At 33.8% G+C, this 24,780-nt stretch overlaps 1 protein-coding gene across 1 annotated transcript in view; it reads left to right on the plus strand.

Annotated features, from left to right (window-relative positions):
- LOC139693773 (uncharacterized) overlaps positions 1–22,329 on the plus strand; it is a 39,751-nt gene extending 17,422 nt beyond the window's left edge. Inside the window, exons 3-11 of the mRNA XM_071592045.1 lie at positions 4,898–5,139; positions 6,151–6,596; positions 7,464–8,131; positions 9,963–10,296; positions 14,426–14,646; positions 14,741–14,861; positions 18,487–18,632; positions 20,613–20,999; positions 22,140–22,329. Coding sequence (XP_071448146.1) covers positions 4,898–5,139; positions 6,151–6,596; positions 7,464–8,131; positions 9,963–10,296; positions 14,426–14,646; positions 14,741–14,861; positions 18,487–18,632; positions 20,613–20,999; positions 22,140–22,208 — 2,634 coding nt within the window. The 3' untranslated portion in view covers positions 22,209–22,329. The remainder of the gene's footprint in view (positions 1–4,897; positions 5,140–6,150; positions 6,597–7,463; positions 8,132–9,962; positions 10,297–14,425; positions 14,647–14,740; positions 14,862–18,486; positions 18,633–20,612; positions 21,000–22,139) is intronic.
- The last annotated feature ends 2,451 nt before the right edge of the window (positions 22,330–24,780 follow it).

Raw genomic sequence — 24,780 nt, forward strand, 5'->3', positions numbered from 1 at the left:
GGTCAATTTAAACAGTATGTGAGTGCATCAGTGTTACAGTGCATGAGATGTGGAAGATCACATAATTAAATGAGAACTGATTCTTCACCTATGCTTTTGTGACCGATGCCTGTGGATCAGCTAGTGAAAATAAAATAACTTAATAGTATGAAGTCTGTGGCTTAAACCGTAACCAGTAAGCAGGGGATATATGAAGCATGAAATACATGGTGTAGCAGCCGTTAGGCTTTTTGTGATTCTATGTACGTCTCTTAAAAAATATGCGGTTTTACCAGGTGAAGTTTCCAGATAATCCAGGGACTCATTGAATGAAAATAGGAGGAAAACATAACATTAAAGCGTGATTTTTGCACACCTTGAAAGAAAATGTTTGGATTGCAGGGATTTACTGTGTACATTCTGGTGATTATTGCCTTTCCCCTCAAAATTCTGTCCTGCTTCATTGGTAGGAAATTTGAGTGAAAGAAGGAAAGAGTTGATTTGTTAATATTATGGTTTTAAGATTGACCTAATAACAGCTTAGCTACAATTTTTTTAATTCAGTGAATATGGTCCCATTTCCCTGGAAATCCAAGTTGGCAAACTTTTGAAAAACATGAGCAGAAAAATTGCCACTCTAATTCAGTGTCGATGGATATAATTTTTTCCAAGAAGCATGAAGACTTGATACTTTTTATGGATGATCTTGGTTCTTTTTTATTCTATTGAAAAACTAGTAAGTGAATAATCAGGGAATATGAGAATCATAGAATTTCTAAAGGAATTAGACAATCATTTTACTCCTGTTTCTAAGTCCACAGAAGCTGTCAGTTCAAGCTCTTAGAGTATTTTAATCAAAGAACCAACATTTTATACTTCTAATCTAATAAATTTTTGGGTACTGAAGCATGGAATAGAAGAAACTGTCTTAGCTGAAGATGGATTTGAATTGTGGCAGAAGGTTGTGTATTTGACAAATCAGCATTAAGTAGAAAAATTTTAAAGTGACTAATGTAGAAGCTTAAATAATAGTCAATAATGGTAGCACTTTATCATAGGGAAATCAACTTGTAGGGCATATAATGTAAATGTTCCATTTTTATTTTTAGTGCTTGTATACTTGTTTATAAAGTTGCAACAGTGATGTGTGTTATCAATATTTTCAGTATTGTCTTAGATTTCATGTTAAGTGTGTGTAACTTGGAGTAATCCTATGAATTATGAAGAATTTTCATTATAAAGCAAGGTTTTTATTTTAAATCTTTTAGAGTAAAGGAAATTGTTGATTAAAAAAAGGCTTTTTCATTTACAATTTTTATTCAAAAGTTTCACTTACTGGATGAGTGCAGGAATCATGTTGTTTCTTTAAATGTACCTTTGTAATATAAGTTCATGATCTTTTTTATCTGACAGCATTGAAGGTCTTGTTGTGGGGGAGTACTTGGCAGATATAAACAAGAGAATTTAAGGAAAACAGTAAATGGGTATGCATTTTTTAAATGGTGCTTCAGGCAAGAATAGGAGATTTTTATGTACGATGTTCACTGACTTATTCTGATTCATTTTTTTAGTATTTATTTATTTAAGTTTTTTATTTATTTTAGGCTTCTCATATATGTACATTCTCGGAGATAAGTAAGCCACTTTGAGCTAGCTCTCTTGTTTTCCAGGGCTCGAGCCACCAGTTTAACTTGGTTAGCCTCTGTTATTTATTTGCTCTTATAAGTCAGTATCATTTTGTTCTTGCAGGTTAAGCACACTGCTTTTTATTTGAAAAGGGTTCTCTAGTTCAACTCTGGTTACCCTTACCCAAAGTTAAGAGCAAGTGATTTTAGATTTTTACGTCAACCATTATTCTCTCTCGGTAACAAGTTGTTCGCTTCCATAAGTGTGTAAATAAGTTGTGTAGAGCTGAGAAAGAGTCCCCTACTACACAATGGTTTCTGACAAAGGATTGATTGTCAGGATAACATTTGTGAGAAAATAACATTTACACAGCTGTGTTACTACACTGCAAGTCCCCACGTCTTATAGTGTTAGGACACCATTCTTAATTGAGTAATATTAAAGAGTTTGCTAATGTTTTAAGGGGGATATAGAAAAAATAGATGATGAGCAAATCCTATAAAAATATTAATTGTTAAACTTAAGTTTTACTTACTATGGATTGCATAAAGAAAAATGTGCATTCAACTAAGTTTTAATCATATACTCATGTTTTATCGGGTTGTTTAATATGGTCTAAACTTTAATTTTAGCATGGATTATAATTCTTCAGCGGTAGACGTCAGCACAATTAAATCTCAGAAAGTCTAAGTTTGGCTTAGTATATTTATGGCTAGAGAAAAATCATTTAAGTTTCTGTAGGAGTCTTTCTTTTTACCAATTTTTTTGACATGTCAGCTGAATCTTTTCTAAATTGATGTAACTCCTTAACTTCACTTGAAGTATGTTCATGGTTAGTGGTAGCAATAAACTTTTCATTGGCCTTTATTGACTTTGTGATAATTATTTTTGCATAATAATTTCAAATGACAAAACATTCCTATTTTCTAACATATTGAGGTTACGATATGATCTTTGGGGTTGAGGATCAATTATGACATGTTGGTGGTATACTGAAGAGTCTAGCAGATGGTCTTGATCAATTCAGCATTAATATAATATGAAGAAAGAAAAGTGGAGGGCCTAATGTGACAAGTCTCTGCTAAACCTAAACACATTGAGTTCAGTTTAACTTGAAATTAAATTGCTAACATGAGCTCATTCACAGCACAGGCTATTGCAGCCATTGGTTTTTTAGCATTTCAAAGTCGATCCAGAACATTTATTTAGAGGAAAGTGATGACATTAACATCTGTCAAAACCTGTTAAAATTTATGAATTACAACTTTTGTGCAAGTTTGAGGCTTCTTTTGTGACCATTAATTGAAGAGAGTTGCATGTATTCCAATATATTTCCCTTTATTGGGTTTTGGAGGGATATGGGCTTAGTGATTGAGATATAATGAAGATAAATTGGGGGCAACACAAAAATCTAAATGAGCACTTCTATATCTCAAAGTGGAATCTGATTGACTAACTCGAATACACAGAAAATTCAATTGAGTTTTTATCCCTTGATTGTGAATTTAACTATTTAAAAAACCTAACATGTGGCTTTAACAAGTTGGCATTAAATTTATTGATAATTATGGTGTATTAAATAAATGACTTTCTTGCTAAGAGAGAAAAATGGGTGCTGTCTTCGATATTGAATCAAGGTAGTTTATTGTTAGGAGGTATGGTACAGAGATGTTTGCTCTTACGATGGGGGCCATTGGATAGACTAGGTAGATAGACCAGGTAGATAGACCAACTGTTATGTAACTCAGTTCTAGAAGTCAATACAGTTTATAGCATTGAGTCTGGGTAAATGAAGTTATGATTTAGAAAAACAATTATGTACCCACTATATTCTAAGAGTGGTTGTATTTAGGTCTCCAAAACAATTTGAGACAAAGAAAAACACAGAGACTGTATAGTCACATCTTGTCATTTATAGTGATGAAATAATAAGCATTCGTAGAAATAATATATGTAAGTGCATTTCATCAGTTGTGTGATGTTTTTCTTATTAATTATGAACCTAGATGTGAAATCAAACATTGGCACCCAAAATGAAAGCTTGATATTACTAATGAAATTTGTTTTAGCTCTCCTGCAATTGGATTCCCCTCTTTCACACTTCTAAATAATGTTGACGCTCGTGGCAGATCTAATGATTAATTAAATAAGATGTGAAGCCGAATAGAACCAAGTATTTAAACAAATATTATGTTAATATTGCTCTGAGTTATCATAAAATTATGAGTAGGTTCATTTAGGTACCTTCCTAATATAAGTTTTGTTTTGAATATGAGAGTAAACTAATGTCATTGCTAAAAGTATGCATTGAGAGAGGAATCACATTTATATTTGCAGTGATTTCTATGAAATAAAAGGATAAAACATTCTTGGAATTGCCTTAATACTGCATTGTGTACTACCACATTATATTCTTGGCATAAAGTGCCTTTTGACAGTGCCGTAAACATTTAGAAACCTCTGTAAGCAGAATTTAAGTAGTTTTAATATTAAAACTGATTGGGATTTAGGTATTCTGACAGCTGAGGCCACATGTCACTGCTGACAAATTTGAAGGATACCATCATGCCATAATGCAACATCTTCACCAACGTTTACCTTCATACCATCTCTTTTCAGTATTTTTTTTTGGTTAGCTTGTTTCCCACTGGAGTATGTGTTGTTGTGGTATACTTATATTGTATGCCATTCGCTGCATTATATGCACTTAATAGAATTCTTAGAATTCTTCGTAGAATTTTGGCCATACCTAAACTGACAATGTTCTTGGATTTATTGCCAAATTATACTCATTTCAAACTCCTTGATTGAATCTGTTGCTTTTCCTTGAATACGTTTTCTTTTTTAAAAAAAGGAGAAATTATTCTGATCGAGATAAATTATTATTTTCATTGATTAATAAGAATTATGAACAATCTCATAAGTATAAGCATAAATTTGATCCTTTAAAGTAGACAAAGGCTCTGAAAAGACTATCAAATAATAAAATTTAAGTACTTGGTAAAATTTTTATGTACTTAAAATTCGCAATACCTGTTGTAAGTTATGCTTGTAATATGACTATGAAGTTCAATTTAATGGAGTTAACCAGTAGTTCAATACCTGTATTTTTTGTGAAATATATTTTCAAAAATCATTTTTAGCACTGCCTCATTAAAATTAAAGATTTTTAAAACTACCTCTAGAATTAATTGCTTGTATTTTGGTAATATTGATGAGCAGTTATATTAAATATTAGTATGTTCAGATATCAATTCAATTAATTATTTTGTGAATATTGGCAATTTTGTAGGTTAGTGAAGTTTGGAAAACATTTTACATCAGTCCAGTTGAGCCGAATGCTGTTGTTTGTAGACTATGCTCTGTCACCCTCTCATATGTTGGAGGTTCTACCTCAGGAATGCGAAATCATCTCCAAAATAAGCACAGGCATGTAATTCCAAAAGCTTTTTCATCTACTTCTTCTCCGGGCAATTCCGAATCATCCAGTCGAAAATCAGGGGAGCCAGTGAACAATGCTCTCTTAAGCCCAAGGTAAGCATATTATGCTCAAACCATACACCTGGTATAAAAGTATGTGTATTTCATAAATCATAGAGCAGCTCACTTTATTGTACAGTTATAATTTGAACACCAACTACCAATTTTGGTTTGAGAAAAAAAATGCAAGGAACTGGATATTGATAGCACTTTATTACTAGGGAGTTTATGTACATTGCTTCTAATTGGATATGCTTGTCTGAAGTATTTTTCTATTCTGCTGATGAAAATTTAATCTTAAATATTACTTGAATAGAAAAGGCATTTATTACCTTTTAATTGTGTAATGTACATCATTGTTAAAAGCTAATTTGTTGTTGGTTTCATAAATCATAAATGAAATACCCGAATCTGATGTGTTACCATGCCAAGGTTTGATCTTTCACTTTTGCTTTTATTTTATCACTAATATTTTGTGAAAAAATGAGTATTTATTGAGTTGGTTAGCTTTTTTCCTATATATGGGTAGTCTGGCTTGAATTTCTGTTAAGAATTGTCATTAGTTTCTCACTATCAAAAGGGATCTCAAATGCACTTCATTAATCTGTGTTTAACACCATTTTAAAGTTTTAATTGGATAAATAAATTAGTCAGCACCAGTTTCTTTCTGTGCTTTGATTTTTGTTAATCAAACTGCCTCAATTAGTAAAATAAAGAGGAATGACATTCTGTGGTGACTGCTTTATTTATAAACAGTTTTTTTCTCATTCCCTAAAACGTTAAAACTTTTCTTTAGTTCATTTTATATTAATTCTCTGCCCCCCCCCCTTCCCTCCTAATTATGATATGGAAAAAACAGTTGCCCCTCCACTTGGATTTAAAATGGCATCAATCCCTCAATCAAATCATAATTTTTCATTAAAAGCTGGCCAATTGATGGTGTTAGCTTGCTCTTCAACCTTGTGTAAGCATTGGGTGTTGAATGTTTGTATTGGATGGCACTGTAGTTGTGATTGAGTGTGACCCCATCAGCCCTTTAATTATATGCTTTCTCCTCTCTTTAAGGTTCCTGGCTGAGAACATCCCAATCCCATCAATCTCTCCACCTCCTCAGCCATCTCAGCTTAACCACTCATCCTCATGTTTCCCTGCTACCTCCACTCAGAACAATTCATCCTCTTCACCCACCTGTCTCTCTCCGCCATATCCATACCCTGGTAATGGTGAGAATAATTCAGTTTTAATCAGTTCACGCCTGGCAAGGGAGGTGGCTGTCATGTGTGCTACGGATCTCCTTTCACCAGCATTGGTCAATGGGAAAGGCTTCCATCGGATTTTTCGTCTACTTAGTGGTGGTGCCCAAACCTCTGATCTAAGTAATCTTACAGAACAAAGTGTGCGTTCGGCAATGAAAGACTTGCAGTTTTCCTTGCGTCTCAAAATCCAGAGGCAGTTGTCTTCTTGTGCAAGAATACCAAGTGGGGAATACAAAAAAGATGTGGCACCAAAGAGTGAGTGTTAAGTTTATAAACTTATTTTTTACTGAGAATGTTTTACTTTCACGAAGAGAAGTCTTTTCTTTCATGAATTTCATCAGTTTTACTTATGAGCATTGCATGGTTTCTGCTGTGAATTTTTAGTTATCCATGTTTGAATTATCCACTCTGCATATTTCACTACTACATTTTCACAAAATTTTACAGATTTTCAATTTGCAAAGAAATTTATGAGGTGACTAGAACATGGTATATTTTTACTATAGTTCATTAGAGGCTGTAATTGTGCAAAAATGGTAAACTGGTAAAGTTTAAAAATACGAGTAATTTATTTTATGAGTGTTATGGAATTCACCATGGAGATTTAATTCATCTATACGTTCTTTATAGCTATAAAGGTAATTCATTCAAAGGCAATGTGCATGCATGGAACAGAAGGGACTGTAGTTCTGAGCAGATTAAAGCCTAATTACATCTTTTATGGATTTCAGTTAAGATTACAGTTATGAATCTATAAATGATTTGACATTCGCAAAAAGCAGGACTACTTGGTCAAACATTTGAACTTTCCTATTTTTTCATCAAGGCAGCATGTATATGTTTTTGTTAAGGTGGATGTATTTACTTATTTATTACAATTTTATTCTATGCTTCATCATTTTTATAGTATGTCAGTGACTGATGTGCACCTTTTATTTATTTTCAATCTTTCCCCTGTTGTCACAATGAAAATTTATTTGCTTACTTTTTTTCATTATTTTTCCACTCTCCAATTTTTGTTTGTACACCTGCGAGGGCAGCTAAATACAAGTTTATTTGCAATGGCAGAGTTTTGCTGAGCAAAAAGTAACTCCTTTAATATGGTCAAATTCTAATTTTCAGGACGACCAGTTTCTATAATACTGTGCCCGTGGACTTTCATTGATGCATCATCTAATAATGAATTGTGGGACTTTGATGGCAACCCACCCGTCATTCAAAGTATGCAATATGTCGATGTGCGTGCTCAGTTTTTGGGAGATGACTGGCAACCGGAGTCAAGGCTGCTGGGCACTCTTCCTCTTCCTCCACCTTATGCTGCAATATCCAAGCAAGAGTTTGATGCTGCTGCTGAGAAGTTAACTGCAGCCCTCCGTCGTTTGATATTGACTACTTATGAGCTGACGGATTCTCAAATAGTTGCTTGTGTTTTCCCAAAGTGTCCCATGTTAGATGCTTGTGTGGCTCCTTTTGGGTGGTCTTCTGTGCCTTGTGTTTCTCACATACTCGATAATGTGGTAGAGCACGCTTTTGATTCTTCTCCCAATGCTGCCACTGATGACTCTAATGCCAGTGATAGTGGCTCGCATTCTAATAATAAAATTCACACTGTCAAAGACCTTATAAGGATAGGAATTGATTTGTGGAAGAGTGAGAAAATGCCAAAGTCAGGGAAGCATGGCGATCCCTGCGAGGAAATGGAATATCATCCATCAGCTGGGGTAGATGGATTATTGGACAATGTGCATAGACTTGGAGAATATGAGTTGAATAAGTCGGTCTTTAACTTGGTAAGTTGTTTTCATTGATAAAACTTACTGGTACTATGCATTTCTTGTGGTTTAAAAAATGGATAAGGCGTGTGGGTGAGAGTGGAAGATTACAAGTGGAAATCAGATTTTTGGTTAATTGTGAGATACATGCATGCATATCTTTAAAGTTTAATGTGATTTGGATACCATGATTTCACAAAAAAAAAGTTTTAGAACTTCTTGTGCCACTATGAAACCACGGGAAACTTGATCCCACTTTGGGTTTTCCACCAGAAGTGACTGCAGGTTTTTTCCAAACGATGCACTCCGTGAATATAGTCTGTGTTGAGGCCATTACTATATGTTGTAACACAATGTCAAATAAGGTTATAGATTAGATTTTTCCCTTGTTTATCTTTTGCTAGTACTCTAGTAAGCCACTTTTAGCTTGTCATAAGATTTTCCATGGGCCAAACCACCGGAGTTCATATGACACCCATGCCTAATGCAACCTAGACTTAGACCCCTGACCTTTGGGTTAGTGGGCACATTGCTCAAGTGATTAACTCAGACACCAAAAAGAAACATAAAAAATAAAAGATAATTACATGTGTCCCCTAAATACATGGTAGTTTATTTAAGAAAGGGATACCAGGAATGCTTATCCCAGAATTGGAAATGCACTGTACATTTAGATTACAATTTTTAACTTTTTCTTGTATTTTATTCTCCAATGACCGATTTGCACTGCTTTGTTAGTGTCTTCATGGGAATTAATATGCATATATCTAAAAGTGGCATAATAATACCATTGCAATATTTTAGGAGGTAATATCTTTAGAGTAGATTGAGTAGCAGACAAAAAAGATGATTTGGTGCAAGATGGTGGGGGAAATACCAGTTAAAAAATAGTCTGTTTCAATGCTTGCTCTTACTGATCTGAAGGAATATTGAATGGAAGTCAACTCATTAAATGATGCTTTGGTTATTTATTCATTTTCATTTCTTTCTCCTAAATACTCATTACAGTTAGTGCTTAATTCCTAAGCATAGCATAAAAAATAGTTATGAACACGTGAGGTCAGTGTACTCATTTTTATAATAGAAAATAGATAAAATGGCTTTGTGATTTTACTGGCCAGACTTTTGTTTATTTAAAAATTGAATATTTGGAAGTCATATTTTTTTGATGCCTTGAATTTCAAAATAATGAGGTTTTAATGTCCACTGTATTTTATTATATAACTTTCCAAAGTGCTGAAAATGTTTTCAGTACCAAAGACCCTATTAATTAGAACTAAATATTTGTCATACACCAATTGATAGTGATTGCATTTGAAATTTTATCCTCATCGTAAACTCATAAAAGTGAAAATAAACCGTTAAATTTACAATATTTTACTCCATCTGCAATACATAAATGGTACCGTAGTATTAATTTTTCTGTTTATGTCCACTTTGTTTGAGGATCCATTTTAGGCATGTGATAATTTTCATCCATGAATGCTACACCAAATGAAATAGTAAAGAAGTGGCATTGAAGAATAATTTATTTGCTTTCATTAGCTTTGGGAAAAATATGTAATAGTTTTTAGTACACATTCAAGTGTCATAACTTCTTTATTGGTTATCAATACATGCTCTATACCTGTATGACGATAGATGCTGCAAAAGTGCTCATTCTCTAGTCTCATATTTTAGATGGAGTCACTCTCAGAATGTGCGTTCCAGTCAAATGAGTATTAATTAAGATTATTGTTGTTAAATTTTGTCATGTTTTCCATTTATCATTTTCTATGCTAATTTTACATCAACCCTGGAAAATTCCTAACGGTCAATAAGAGAGCAATTCTGTGTTTTCCCATTTCAGAAAAGGGGTGCCTGGCGTGTTTGGTGCCATCTTATTGAACGCCTTAGTGAACTGACTGAGACTGAAATACAAGACAAGAGATTTCATGAGTGGAAAAGAAATGTAATTTCAATTCTGCCCACAGTGATGCGACTTGGGACAGCATGGGAAGCCTTCTGCACCAGTAGTAATGCAACTAGTATATCAGATGACATACCTCTTCTTTCTTGTGCTCTACCAATTTTGTGCAGTCTTCCATTTTGCCCTTCTTCAGAAGACTCTGGAAATGGCGATGATGTGGGTGATGCACACAAATCGTCATCCGAGAAGGGAAGTGCTGTAGGGGATGAATCAGGTACTGAAATTATTCATTATTCATTAAGTTACTAATTGCAGTTTATTTGAAATTCCGATTTCTGTGAGTTTCTTGAATGCAATGCCAACTTTTTTTTTATGGTTTCCTTGAAAGTTTGAAAATCACAAATAATAAAAATTTTCTTGAATGAAATTTATTCAAACAAGGAATTTCAAAATGTCTTCGGGATTGATTCTTATGTTTGAATCATATGTGTTAATTGCCTTTGGGTTTCATACTATATAAAATATTCATTGTTTTTCCTTCTAAAATGTGATAGTATCTTTTGAGGAAATAAAATTTCATGTTATACTCAAATATCTTATTCATAATGAAATGGTGTGGTTAGTCTGGTGAATCCTCCCCTTGGCATAAATATTTTGGAATCTCTGGTTATTTGGACATAAGCAGAGCAGATAAGGCAGATGATGGAGATTCTGCATACAGATAGGCTAATAGAGGTGTTAAATGCAGAGAAAATAGAATTATTCATTAGAAAATTATAGTTAATATGGCCCAGTTTATTCATTTTGGCATGGCATAATTCACGCAAAACATATTTTGTGTTTGCCAATAGTTTTTACCCTTTGGTTTCCTAATGCAGCAGATTGTTAGTATGTTGTGAGCAGCAATCAAATTATTGTATTGAACAAGGAAAGATTAAAAGATTAATAGGTGCTATTTCTAGCAGCTCATTTTACATTCGTTAATGAGAAAAATGTTTCAGGAGTTGAATTGTATGAGCACCATTAAAATGTGATTAGAACTTGAATTTAAGGCTTCAACTCAATGTACTCTACTTAGCTGAGGGACCTTTAAGGAATTGGTGGTCGATTGTCTCAGATAACTCAGCTACATTTGCTAAGGATCCTTGTTATACTGATGTGAAATAAGGAAATAATAAGGAAATAGAAAAACTTGGTTATTTAAGTCTAAAATGTATCAGTTCCTGTGCAAGCATCAATGCTATACAGGTATATTGGATGAATTAATGTGCCGCTCTCTCTGTAGATAAATAATTTTGTTCTAATAGATGCTTTTACTGTTCCTGTTTACTGTTTTTTTGTTTGTGATGGTACATTAGTATTCTTACTCTAATTGCAATGAATTGTATTTGTCTGCAACATTTGCAATCAATGTGACATGTTTCAAACATGTATTTTAGGAACCAATAAACATAATTATAATTTAGATTAGGAAGGCCCACCAAGTAACCCACAAATGTTCAAGAATTTACTGCTTGACTAATTGATTGGGAAGTCATGAGGACCACTTGGTGTACCAAATCTGAAGTGAGAAACATAGTTCATTAAAAGGAATGAATCGCACAATGGATTATTTCAAGATTTTTAGCTAATCTATGATTTACATTTTTATATGTTGTTGAATATGAGTTATTTTATGGTCAATCACTATATTTACCTAATAAATGAAAAATATTGTGAAGGAGCCTTTTACTAGTAATTCAAGAGTGATTTTGATATCTCAAACAAGAAAGCATGGTTCTGATAAGCCAAGCAGGAAAGAAGTAAATAATTGAGCAATTATAAAATCGTGATTTTGTACTAGAAAGAAGTAATTCTCTTATTCCTGCATGAATAAAATTGAAGCTAATTTATAGCAATAATACCTGCCAATACTTCGGGGGAAACAATCCATAGAATGTACAAATATTATGAATAAATTAAGGACTTCGAACATGCAAGTACTTGATCTTGGTCCTAGTGCTTGCTATAACCAGTATGCTCTTTCTCCTATTGCTTGGCCCATTTCACTCATGATAACAATCCATCCCACATTCGGCAGGTTCAACTACTACCCATGCAATAGCAATTTGTATTCATTTGACAAACTGCTGTACAAAATGGTGGTCAGTTGTATTGGAGTTCATTGAAATTCTACTCTCCCTTTACTGTTTCTAATACTGAACATTAAAATTGTTTATTTATTGAATATATTCCAAACATAATTTCTGTAATTTTCGCCACATGTCAAATGGGCAGTGGTCTCAATTTCAGGCTCCTTTTCTGGATTCCTTTCTCTCTTTGCTGTTTTCAATAATTTGCTTTCAAAGGTCTCAAGGTTATTCAGTGTACATGGTTGCCCTGAGGTTAGTTCTTCAACCAGCAGAGAATAATCAATCTAGGAATTGTGGTTAGGAAATAAGAAGTGCTGAATAAAGTGTATTTTACGGGATTTTCTAAGAGAATAACCTTCTGTTACATGTTCCTTCCTTCTGTTATGCATTTTAACATATGAACTTAGGAGACAGGACAAGTGTTAGTAACCTTAGCTTTGCACCTAAAATGGTTTAATTTCATATTCATGTTAATTATTGATCCATGTATTTAATTCTCCAAGCTCACTGGGTATATTTCTGCTAGATGGATAAAATATGATAAAATAATCCCCCCCGCCACACGCCCTTGCGGCGGCTTGCGGGGTATTATGTAGCTGTAGATGTAGAACCCTGCAGGAGGATTAATTTTTTCTTAGAATACTATTTCAAAATTGATTTTTCTGCATGTATTGAAATTTATGCACTCACATTTAAACTTGCTCCTTCAGCTGTAATTATAGCAGCTGATGCTCGTAGTTGTTTCTTGGGTTACATGGTATTGAAAGGTGCTTACAAAGGTTTTCGAGAATTCTTCACAGTCAATAATCTTTGGGTCAGAGGTGTTGATGTTTCTGGAGCTGGCTTTCAACCCAGAGTTTTTGTAAAAGTCAAATTTGAGAGCCCATGACCTAAAATTAGAGAGCCTATGGCCTCAAGGGCTGGCTAAGATTTTCTAGCATAGTTCACAAACAACTAATAAGTCTTATTTACTTTCGTTTCATGCTTGATCCTGATAGAATGCAAATTTAACTCTTGGGGGGAGTGTGAGCCACATATGGAAATATCTTTCAATTCTGTAGAAAGCAAGATTTTATGATGCCCTGAAATTGATAACAAAACTGAAGGGAACTCTTCCTATTTCTGCATTTTATACTATCACTGCTACAAGTGAAATACCATAATGTCTGTGAATAAATGGTAGGGTTTTCCGGGAAGAGATTTTGAATTGCTGGCTCAAATCCTCCAAAGATACATCAAATCTAGAAACCTTGAATAGTTGGTTGATTTCAAAATGAAGTTTTTCTGCTCCTATTCTTAAATTGGAATATTTTATTTCCTTTGGATTTCAACTAATGTTCATAATTCCATTACACTGAGCATATGCTTTTTTTATAGTGCTTGAAATGCATTGTTTAAAAGACCAAAAATTCACTGTTGTTGGAGGAAAATTTCATTAAAAAAATTTTGCAATATTGAGTTTTGCACTCTCTAATGAGAATTTCATATGCATTAAGGGTACTGGTGATTGATGGAACTGCACACTTTTCTTCTGGTGGCTCGAGTTTACATGGTTGAATCATGATGAGTTGTTGGCTCTTTAGTTTTTCTTGGCTGTACAAGGTATGTCTGGAAAGGATCTAGCCATGCAATATTTTGGGAAAACTAGCCCACTTGGAACAGTTTCGGCCTTAGTCCCCTTTGAATTGCTCGCCTTGGGTTCTCACACACTTATCCCAGCATCTCTTCAACTTTTCTAAATCTCTTTTCCTTTTTCAAAATGGTCATCAGCTGCTGCATCACATTCATTATCTCATTAACGTTAAGAATTTTGTGCTGCAATTGTAAGGTAGTTGCTCTAAGCTGCAAGTGTCAACAGAGGTTTTTTAAAAAAGGTCATATTTGGAGATGAATTATGGGTCTATGACCATGACTCGGAAAAAAAGCCTAGTCTTCCCAATAGTGGGTTGATGAGATTAAGGGGAATGTGACAAGGTAGCTGATGAACATTCTGAAAAAGGACTCTGCTGATTGTTTTGACGAGTGGAAGAGATGCTGGGATAAGTGTGTGAGGTCCCAAGAGTAATCCAAAGGGAACTAAGGCCTCATTGTTCTAGGTAGGCTATTTTTCTCAAAATATTGTATGGCTGGATAGCTTCTGGACAAACCTCATATATTGTGTTCTTTCACTGATATATGTTCTACTTTCATTTTATCTATATTCTTTTTTTTTGGCTGTACTTGAAAACTGCTATAATTGGTCTAATAATGTTTCTCTTTTTATATTTGCAGTGAGATCTACGAAAAGAGATGGAGATGTTGAAGAAGATTGTGTGGAATCTGAGTCTATTGGATTGGTTGTGAGGCAGAAATTAAAAGTTTCATTTGATTCAGCTGTTAATCTGGTTAAATCTGAAGAACTTAGAGGCTCAGCCTTACTGATGGCATTGTCTGCCTTTGTTGATCCACGTCACAAAGCTCTTCTCTTCTTGTCTTCTTCTCAAAGAGAAGAGGTAAAGTTCTTTTCCAATATGTTGAGCAATTGGTAATATATGTGTAGCTTGGAGTGATCACTGATGTAACCTAAGCCATTTCCTTATTTCTTAGGTTCAGCAAGAGGTTTTGAGACTAATGTCTGCTGAGGAATGCCAAGTTAACGTTGAGTCAAAGTCAAATGGGGAGCCATCAAGTAAATCTGGAGAGACAAGGAAAAGAACTTCATCTTTAGGTATGTCTTATGATGTTTGCAAGGGGTAATGTAATTGTATTTTACAAATCAGTATATTTTTCCTATCATATTACTCATATATTGTTTTAACACTTAGATACAGTGAATCTACTAAATTATAGTGAAGGAATTATGACCCCATTGAGTCCAAATCTTTGAATGATAGCATTGATAAAACCATGCCTTTTATGACTGGTAGAAATTCCATTGTAAGATGTGATTTGTGGTATATCATTGAACATAAACATTACTGGTGTGGTGGAAATGATTAAAGAATTGTGATGTTGCTATATTTTCAATAAATTCTGCAGGAAAATGGCTTGATGGTGTAATGCAACTGGCATTTACTAGATTTCAGTTCAAATTCTTGAGAAACTCAATATTTATGCTTCAAATGTATTTGTCCTGGTATATTAATCATTGTAGTTGAGTGTCTACAAAACCTGGCAAAGTTACCTTATGGCCATTTTTGTTGTCATAGCATAATCAGTCATAACTAGTCATAACTTAAGTCATAACCAGTAGTTACTCCTGTCACATAAGCAATTTTACAGTGTACAGTTTTTCAATTTTTGTCTTACAGGTTGAGTTACTCTTAATTTACTGTGCAGCTATCATGTACCATAATATGCAAAGTTAAACAAACAAATGTTAATCTGAAAAAGTTATAATGAATTAAAAAAGTTCAGTCAGTCATTCCCAAGCTCACTAGTATTGTTACCAGAGAAAAATGAACAAAGGTTTCATTAATTTATGAAGTCAAAGGCTTTAATATTAAATACACTCCTGACATTATTAATGTAATGCATTTTTAATCTTTGAATGTGTTACAAATTGCTTATATTAGGGTCTTGTGGAGTACTGATAATTATTTAAACAATATATTTCAAAATTGTCGTAAATATTTAGATTGAGTAGTTCTTAGTATGAAGTTATATTATTATTGTGATTCAATAATATAGTCCTCAGCATTATCATTTGTGGTTATCTCCAAATTGGTTTGATGCAGCTCTCTGCTATCCTGCCTGCATTATTTAATCTGTTTTGCATATATTTATTACTTGCTCCTTATGATCTTATCTTGCTCTTTTCGGAAAAGTCCTTCGCACTCACTTTTCCCATGACATCTGTTTTCAGTGGGCCTTAGTGTAAAAAAAAGGCATACTTTTCTCTACCTTGTATATTATGTTGGAGTATTGGCTTTGCACAAACTTTTGATAAGTTTAATTAAATTCTCTTTTAAAATGTTAAATTCATCTAAAACTAATGCTGGAATCTCACTGAGTGAAAAAGAAAAAAAAAATAGCAATAGATATGTTTACTAAGTAAAATTACTTTTTGGTGAACAAAACTGAATGAACGCTATAGTTATTAACTAAATTTGAGCAATTATGCAGATTGAATGCCAAATTGAAATTTCATGAGTGAAGAAATAACACTAATGCAGGGGTCAAGCAAGTAGTGATTTATTGTGTTGCCTTTTCAACATTTCAATATGCTTTTATCAACATTGAGTTCTTATTTTTAAGGCAAAGAATGGCATTGCTTATTGTTGTTATAAGTAATGGATTGAAAGAATAAATATACATAGGCATTTCAATATAATCACAATTATTAAAGGAATACATAATAACTCAAGCTATTTAACTTGAACCAGAGCATTGGTAAACACTATGAAAAGTGTCCATAGTTCAACTGCTACCCACTTATTATAAGTAAAACATACTGTTTCTTCACATTCTTTGGGAAACATCTTTTCATTGCTAGTTTTCTGTGTCAATGCACTCGTTTCTTCATCATCAAACGACACTTGAGTTATTACCTTCACTTCTTAAATGTTAAAAAATCAGAATATTTTGACCTATACATACAGTATTACCCTGTACTTGCACTTTTCTTTAGACCTCAGAAAAAAGTTTAAATTGCAGGGAAAGGAGAATTTACACGGTTGAAAATGCTTTTTTTTGTCTCATCTTTCCATTTTCAAGCAGGATTGCATTTTTATTCCCAAGTAATTGAGGAAAACTAAGCATTTGATAATCTGATGTACCTTGCCATTTGGCTGGTGCAAGCAGTTGGCTGACTTTAAATTTTTTGAGAAAATAAACTTATTTTTGGTTCAATGTAATTTTGATGCAATAAAGCAAGTTTCAGTAGTTTTATTATTGGTGAGCCCTTCACTTTTTTATCAGCTGAGTTAAGGCAGTACCAATGATCCCGGGTGTCAGTCACCAGTTCTTGCATTTTTCATGCTCCATTTTGTTTGGGTCAAAGTCATTTTCATTCCTATAATTTCAACTTATGTGCATATGACTAGTCCCTCTCTGGTGTTTTCACTATGCATAAATTCCTTAGCAAACTCCTAGTCGTACAATATATTCATTTAATAGTACAAATCTTTTCTTGGCAGACTGAGACGATAAGTTTAGGTAGTTAATTTTTCTATCACTAGTTGTGCTCTGTACTGCCCCGCCAAGGTATAATTCTTCACTAAACTATTCACACAACTGCCCTATCTTGTATTTTTTTAAGTGTATATCGACGAAACGAAGTCAAAAGTCTTTTATAAAGGCGGATATACATGAGTAACTGTTTTAGAATGTGAAATTGGGAAAGAGTGAAAAAACTGAAAATGAAATTGTGTAAATACGGGGTTCCACATATGATAAGGAAGTAGGAAATTGTATGGGATGTGATAAAAATGTTTTTAATTGAGGGAAAAAATTGATTCTGCTGATGCAAGTATGGGGTTCGACTGTATTTTTAAAATCAACTCATAAAAACTCAATGATTTTAGTCCTTCTAAAAAAACATAATTCATTAAACATGCTCCATATTTACCGATGTGTTACCTTCACAATTTCCCAAAGCTGAAGTGTGAGTTCCACAAAACCTATTTGCATATCGTATGGGATATGTAAATATTTATTTACAAATTCCATACACTTAATTTCCCTAAATTGCATAAAATGGTGTGCATTGAGTTTCATATTCTGCATGCTTATATCTCCCAAAATGGGGTGACCCTATATCAAAATGCTTTTCTGTAACAAATGAAATGATGGTAGATTGAATGTTTAGAGACGTAATGTTTTAATTAAAAGAGGGTGATTGTGGTTACAAATAAACTTAATTAACAGTGTGTAAAACTCATATCTAGACTGCATTTATGATGTCAAGATTTGTATGTCACTTATTTATACTGTAAATGGACTGCTGAAAGCTGTAACTAATGTCCAATGCTTCACTGTAGACACCAAACTACATGAGTGATAGGTTACAACTGGCTCACTAACTGAGATCCCAAGAGTGAGTATGAAATTACCTAAAATCCAAACCACGAGTGAAAACTAAGCCTCCTTTAGGTATAAGCAGAACCACTATACAATTCATAGGATAAAGAAACAGCATTCCTTAGGTTAATTGCTTTCTGTTAAGGCAAGTATTCACAGTTAAATTGACCCATAGTTGTTCAATCAGTGATACTTCCCAGATTGGCTGGCTGGTGATAAAAGGGTTCAACTCATATCCTAATGGAGAGATATTGGTATACTATATTTGTAGATACGTTGGTGTTTTTTTCTCTGAACTCCACAAGTCACTGAAATTTGTTCTTTAATTTTAGGGAGTGTAAGTAGTTCCTTTCAAAAACGAAGTAAATTGGAGGATCTCTTGCATGGTGTCTTTGGCTACAGTACAGCTCCTGATTTCACCGATATTAGCCATGAAATTGAGCACTATATTGGTGAACCAATTGCTCCCCTTTCCCAGGTATGAAATCCTGCATATTTTTTCTCTAATGTGTGTAAAATAACTTACTAATGTGTATTATTTTACTGTAAAGTTCTAGATTAAAATGGTCAAATGATACTCCCTGCCTCTTGAAGAGGTGAAAACTTCCCTGCGTTTGCTATCAAGTCCATGTAAATCATCTGAACAGAAGGGGAGTGAGAAAGTGCCAAGAAGGCAGGTAGCAGTGACATTGCTATCCAATTCTTTTTTGTGTGATTTATGATTGATCAGTGGAAATATCATAAAATAATTTATGCTTACTTTCCATCTTATGCTAACCATTTTGTTCATTTTCGGCTAATGAATAAATGTGATTCATGTTTAACTTGACAGCCAATACTTAATATCCAATCAGATTGTTCATTAAAGGTCTTTCTTTTGTTGGGTACTTGCATGCATAGGTGAATGGTGGGGAAAATTAGGGAAAATTTTGGTAATGGCTAATAACTTAGGGTTTTGATTGAAACAAATATTTTCATTGACCTTGTTTTCTTCAAATTGGTGTAATACAACTAGAAATACAGATTCTGTAGATTTAAATCAGTTATTAATAATACTCTTCTTAAGATGCAAAATGAATGTTTATTGAATATTTATCCTCTTAGTGCGGCGGGCCGATATATCGGCTTTCGTATCCCAGGCGAAAAGTGCGGCGGGCCGATATATCGGCTCTTGCGTAGGCTATTGTTGAAATCATTGTAACTTATGGTTTTTTCTTTAATTATTTATGGTTTTTGTGCTATCGATAGGTTGAATTCCACAGAATTACATAACTATTTTTTAAATTTTTTATTAGTAATTTTAAATGCTTTTCATAAAGTATAATTCCTTCTGTAATTTTTCGTTCAGTTTTGTACATGTCGGGAAGCTCAGCCTAATTGTTTGCTCGTTTTTTTTTCTGAGTGGTCTTTCCACTATGAAAAGCCACTGAAAGGCTACTAATCTGTTTTCATCTGTGATCTTTTGAATGTGTTATGGTGTGGTGATGTTGATATATAGCTGCTTATTCAGACTTTGTTGATACCATGTAAATGAGAGCACTGCTTTGTAATCATTTTGGTTTCTCTTGCCATCCATCCGATCTAATCAATTGCGCCCTGTGTATTGGATTACATTGTCAGCAGTTCTCTGTGAGTTAGAACATGGTTTTTTTCTGCCTTTAGATTGTAAGCACATTGCTGCAGTCCCAATTTGACTCAGTGAGGTCAGCCTTTTCAACAAAATCGAACTATGCAGAGGCAGTCAAAAAAATTTGGAATTCACTGGTTTTTCTTTATTTATTTATAATATTTTCTACATGTCTTTTTGATTCTTTATTATATTTAAATATCGTAGTTTTATTGAAAAATGTCATGAAAAAAATATTAGTATTGTGTCTAAAAATCAAAATATTATTGCTAAAAAAATATTCTTCAAATTTATAATACTGTAATAATTACATTTATTTTTCAGATGATAAAAATGTAAACCATCATTATTAACTACAATATTTTTTAAAAAAATAAAAAACTGCATATGGATATCTAAACAAATAACTTCATGATGTTTTTTTTCCTAAGGTCATACATTTTCTTAAATTACCCTTTGCACTTCTCACTAGTACCCCTGGAATCCCTGCCGCACTAAGAGGGTTAAAGATGCAAGTCACTAGATGCTTAAGAAAGTAACCATATCAAATAACTCTGCAAATAATTCCAAACTAAATTTGAAAAGGGCCAACTTCCTAGTAAAACATAAAAATGGGCGAACTTGGAATTATTAATTGATTGACCCTCCCTGTATCATGCCAATTAGGCTTTCATGACATTAAGAATTAAGTTTTTATGAGCCATGGTAAATTTGATGTAATACAGACAATCATCGAGTAATTTTTTTAAAATTTTTCATTTGGATTAAGGGTTACACTATTAATTTTAAGGACATGTGAATGAGGATTGATAAATATATTTTATTTTATAGATCCCAGGTGCCTGGTGGAGGCAGAGGGAATCGAAATACCCACGCTTATCCCAGATGGCCCGACGTCTCTTGACAATCCCGGCATCTGTTTCCACTGGCAGAGGGGGCATGTCGACATTGCATCTCTCCCCAGAGGATATCACATTGGTGCTGTTCCTACATTCAAATCTAACACCATCTGACTTGGAAGAGATGGGCTTTGAGGTGGAGAGTGAGGATGAGGGATGGAGGAAGCATCCGAGGGGGGGTAAGGAGGAGGAGGGAGAAAGAGATGAGGGGATGGATATGAAGGAAGACAGCACGAGGGTGGATGATTATGATGATGCTGCTAGGGTAATTGATGATGAGAACTTCTATGAAATGGAGCCTGAAAATCATGTGATAAAGGTAGAGCCTGTGCTGATGAATGAATAATTTTTATGTCTGTGAGAGACCCATTGCATTATTTTAGACTATGAGTCAAAGGGAATGAATTTCTGATTTAGATGCTAAATTTGTCAAACTGATATTTTGTGCATTCAGATGTCATCATGAAATTATTTATTTACACGGATATTTTTCCCTTATCCTGCTTGAATTCGGGTGGGTCTATTGTACGAATGGACTGTGAGATGAGCAACAATTTGGAGAATACCACCTATGTGGAATCTAATTTCAAATAGGAGGCTTTCTAACTTTGTGGTCTTGTTTGCTGTTTAGGATATGGCTGGAAATGAAAATGTTGCCTCAAATTTGAAGTCGATTGTACATAATGTATGTATGTCACTGTATTTTTAGTTCATCATACTCTCCTCCTAAGCCAGTTCATTCTGGATAATTTAATAACCTTGAATGAATGGATGAAATGCACTTTGGCATTTTGTCATACCCGTGTGATAACAGAAGTCTGTTGACAAATCGTCTACAGGAGTATCTCTTAAACAATTATGTGCCTCTCTCCGCTGCTTTCTGCAGCACTTTCAAGCATAGAGTGTTTCTTGATGCATAAGTGGATCTCAAATTAAAAAGATAGTATTCCAGTAATGTCTCTTGCAGTCAGAGATTTTGAGTGGGTTCTGAAATTCACCGCCAAGACTGCCAGTTCTGCCTCAATGATATTGTTAAAATTGTTTTCTTTTACTGCTGCACTGTAACAAGCTAGCAGCAGTAGTAGTTTTTGAGGTAAGAAAGTCATAACTGTGATGTCATTATTATGTGGTGGTAATGATGGTGAATTTTAGAATTCTACCTTGTTGAAGTTTAATTCACATCTCAAACAACATCTTTTTTAAATCACAATGAATGCTTCTCCAGCATTTAGGTCAGCTCATGATATTTTTATTGAAATTTTTTGTTTTGAATTGTCATCCTGTACATGAGTATTTACAGTAGTATAGTTAAACTCTGTAGTAGACCATATAATTTCATTTTCACCATATTTGATACAAGCATTTCTTCTGACATATCATGTCATGATTCAGTGTAAGAAAATGGTTAGCAAATATTGTCCTTTAATTTTTGTGCTTTTGTTTTATTGCTTAACCACAGGTGTCTAGAGAGGGTTGGAATGGTAATTTACACCTAGTACAAAATCCTCAAACAACCAGCAATAAATGAATAAAAAATATTTGTGGATTGCAAGTGATAAATATTAAGCTTTCATTTAATTTCGAACATTTATAATTTAAGTAACAAGTAGGTGTAAAAAAATCTAATTCCACATCGTATTTCATCACTTACTCTTGCATCACTAGGGGCATAATGCATAAAGCACAGAAGAATTTTAGTCATTTTTAGTGTTTCACATTTTTTAATCGTAAAATGCATTGAAGTAATATATTTTTACACTAATCACTTTCATTAAGGAATTTACTTCCAGTGATGTACTCTCTTTTATTGGTTATTTTTTTGAAATTTTCATTTAATTTTAGCTCTTAACTTGTTCCTCCTTGTGAGGCATGCAGTGAAATCCAGTATGTTCATGGGTTTCCATGGTATCTTGAAATATCAAGCTCTGGTTTTAGGACTTCCATATGTGTTTTGTTGTCCATTGATGATGGCAGTTGCTCAAGCCATCCATCTTCAGGTCTGAAGTGGTGCTGCAGGTTTCTTTTCACCATATGTAGGAGTGGTAGACCCTTTCCTTGTCCCTGATTGGTTGATTGGCAAGTCTATTGTTGGCTGCCTCTGATTGATAGAGTGTCACTTCTAACCATCCGTAAGGCTGGAAACTTGTGCAATGCATTTTGGGCAATGTATTTTGAATGGAATCTTGAAAGGAGAGCTTCAGTGGAATCCCATGTTAGATTATGCAAACTTGTTCTCAAGCTATAGTAAGAATCTCTCTGAAGAGTCATGGTTTATTGCCAGGCCTCAGATCATCTACATTCTGCCTTCTTGTCATCGTTGTTGCTGTCTGGCCAGAAACTACAACCCAAAGAGCTTATCAAGACCAAAAATAAATCATTAATTGGTAAATGCAGTGAAACCTTGAATTTACATTTTTAAAGACACTGATGACAAAAATACAGTACAACTCCATATTTGCACCGTAGGAATTTATCTTTTCCCCCTATTTTCACCATTTCCATCAAGTCCCATAGAATATCCTATTATTCCAACTTATGTGAAACCCCGATTTTACATGATATCATTTTCAGTTTTCCCCCTATCTGCTTCTCTATGTGCCATAAAAAATAATATAGTCTAAAACAGTGACTCATGTACATGTCTTTGTTAAAACAATTTTTGTCTTCATTCATACATACTCACTTAAAAAAGGTGAGAGGGAGTAGTAATGTGAACTTTTTTTGGTACCTATTTAAATATGGAGGGGTAGCACTTGTGTAAGTGTCATAGTGATGGAAATTTGAACTACTTAAACTTGTAATCTCATTTTGAATGAGTAGGAGCTAGCTACATGATTTATACATTGGAAGAAGAACCCCTGCGGGAGACTATTCTGAATCAAATATAATTTTATTGTCATTATAAAATTTTGAAGTTGGAAAACAGATTGCATTAGTCAAACAGTAAGGTAACCCTGACTGTCATGTGTTATGTTTTCCTCTATTACTTGAGAATATCAATTTTATTCTGCTTGACAATGGAAGGAAGAGGTGAAAAAATGAACATTATCAATTGAGGACAAAATAAAAATTTTAGAGTACATTGATTACAAATGATGGAACCCGTATTGATCTGGCTAAGCATCTATGATTGCTGACCTCTACAATGAATACGATAGTGAAAAATCGCAATTTAATCTGAAAGATGAAAATTGTTGTGAGCATTTGCCTAAAATGAGAAAATATGTCAAGAATTCTTAAGTATGAAAAATAAGAAGAATTACTGAAAGAGTGATTTTTAAGTAATAGATCTTCAAACATCCCCATGGTTGGCATCTTAAGAGAAAATGTTTTGCACATTGCCCCAAGACTAGAAATCAAAGACTTCACCCTATCCAATGGTTGGTTGTATAGGTTTAAAATTAAGCACAAAGTTGTATACAAGGCTGTGAGTGGTGAAAGTAAAAGTGTTGATGTGGAGACCCTAACTCGGCGGAAGGTGTCTGAATTGAATTAACTCCTAGAAGGCAATAGCCTAAAAGATGTCCTTAATGCTGACAGGACATGGTCTCTTATTGTCTTTTGAATCACAAATGCACTGGACTGGATCTTCTTCAGGCAAATTGTACATTTTTGGGGTTTGCCAAATTGGATTCTTGTATTATGATAACTGAGGTACCAAGTTTTGTGACAATTTTGATGAAAACCTGGATGAAGGTGATAATGAAGAGGATTCAGAGGTTCCTCTACCTTAATACCTAAACATAGTGTTTGCTATTCACACTATAGAAATATGTTATCAGGTGGTGATTGCTGTGAGCAAATGATTGATGAAAATGTTTAAAATCGAAAGTAAAGTTCATGATATGCATTGGCAGAAGAAATTAAGACAGTTGAAAATGAGACTTTTTTGTTAAATAATCATGTTAATCGTTAGTGTGTGTCAATGATTCAAAACAACAAATAAGAATGAAATGACTTGCTATTTTCATTCTTTCTTATGTTTACAATACCTGCTTCCAGTATTTAGAACTTGATACATTTTATTATTTATTTTTAGGGGCCACAGGTACCTATTAAGTGCATTTTTGTGAAGTTTTTCCTTTTACATTTATTGTTTT

Source organism: Hetaerina americana, unplaced genomic scaffold (genome assembly GCF_022747635.1).
Source record: "Hetaerina americana unplaced genomic scaffold, ioHetAmer1.1.p SCAF_5, whole genome shotgun sequence".
Taxonomy (NCBI): Eukaryota; Metazoa; Arthropoda; class Insecta; order Odonata; family Calopterygidae; genus Hetaerina; species Hetaerina americana.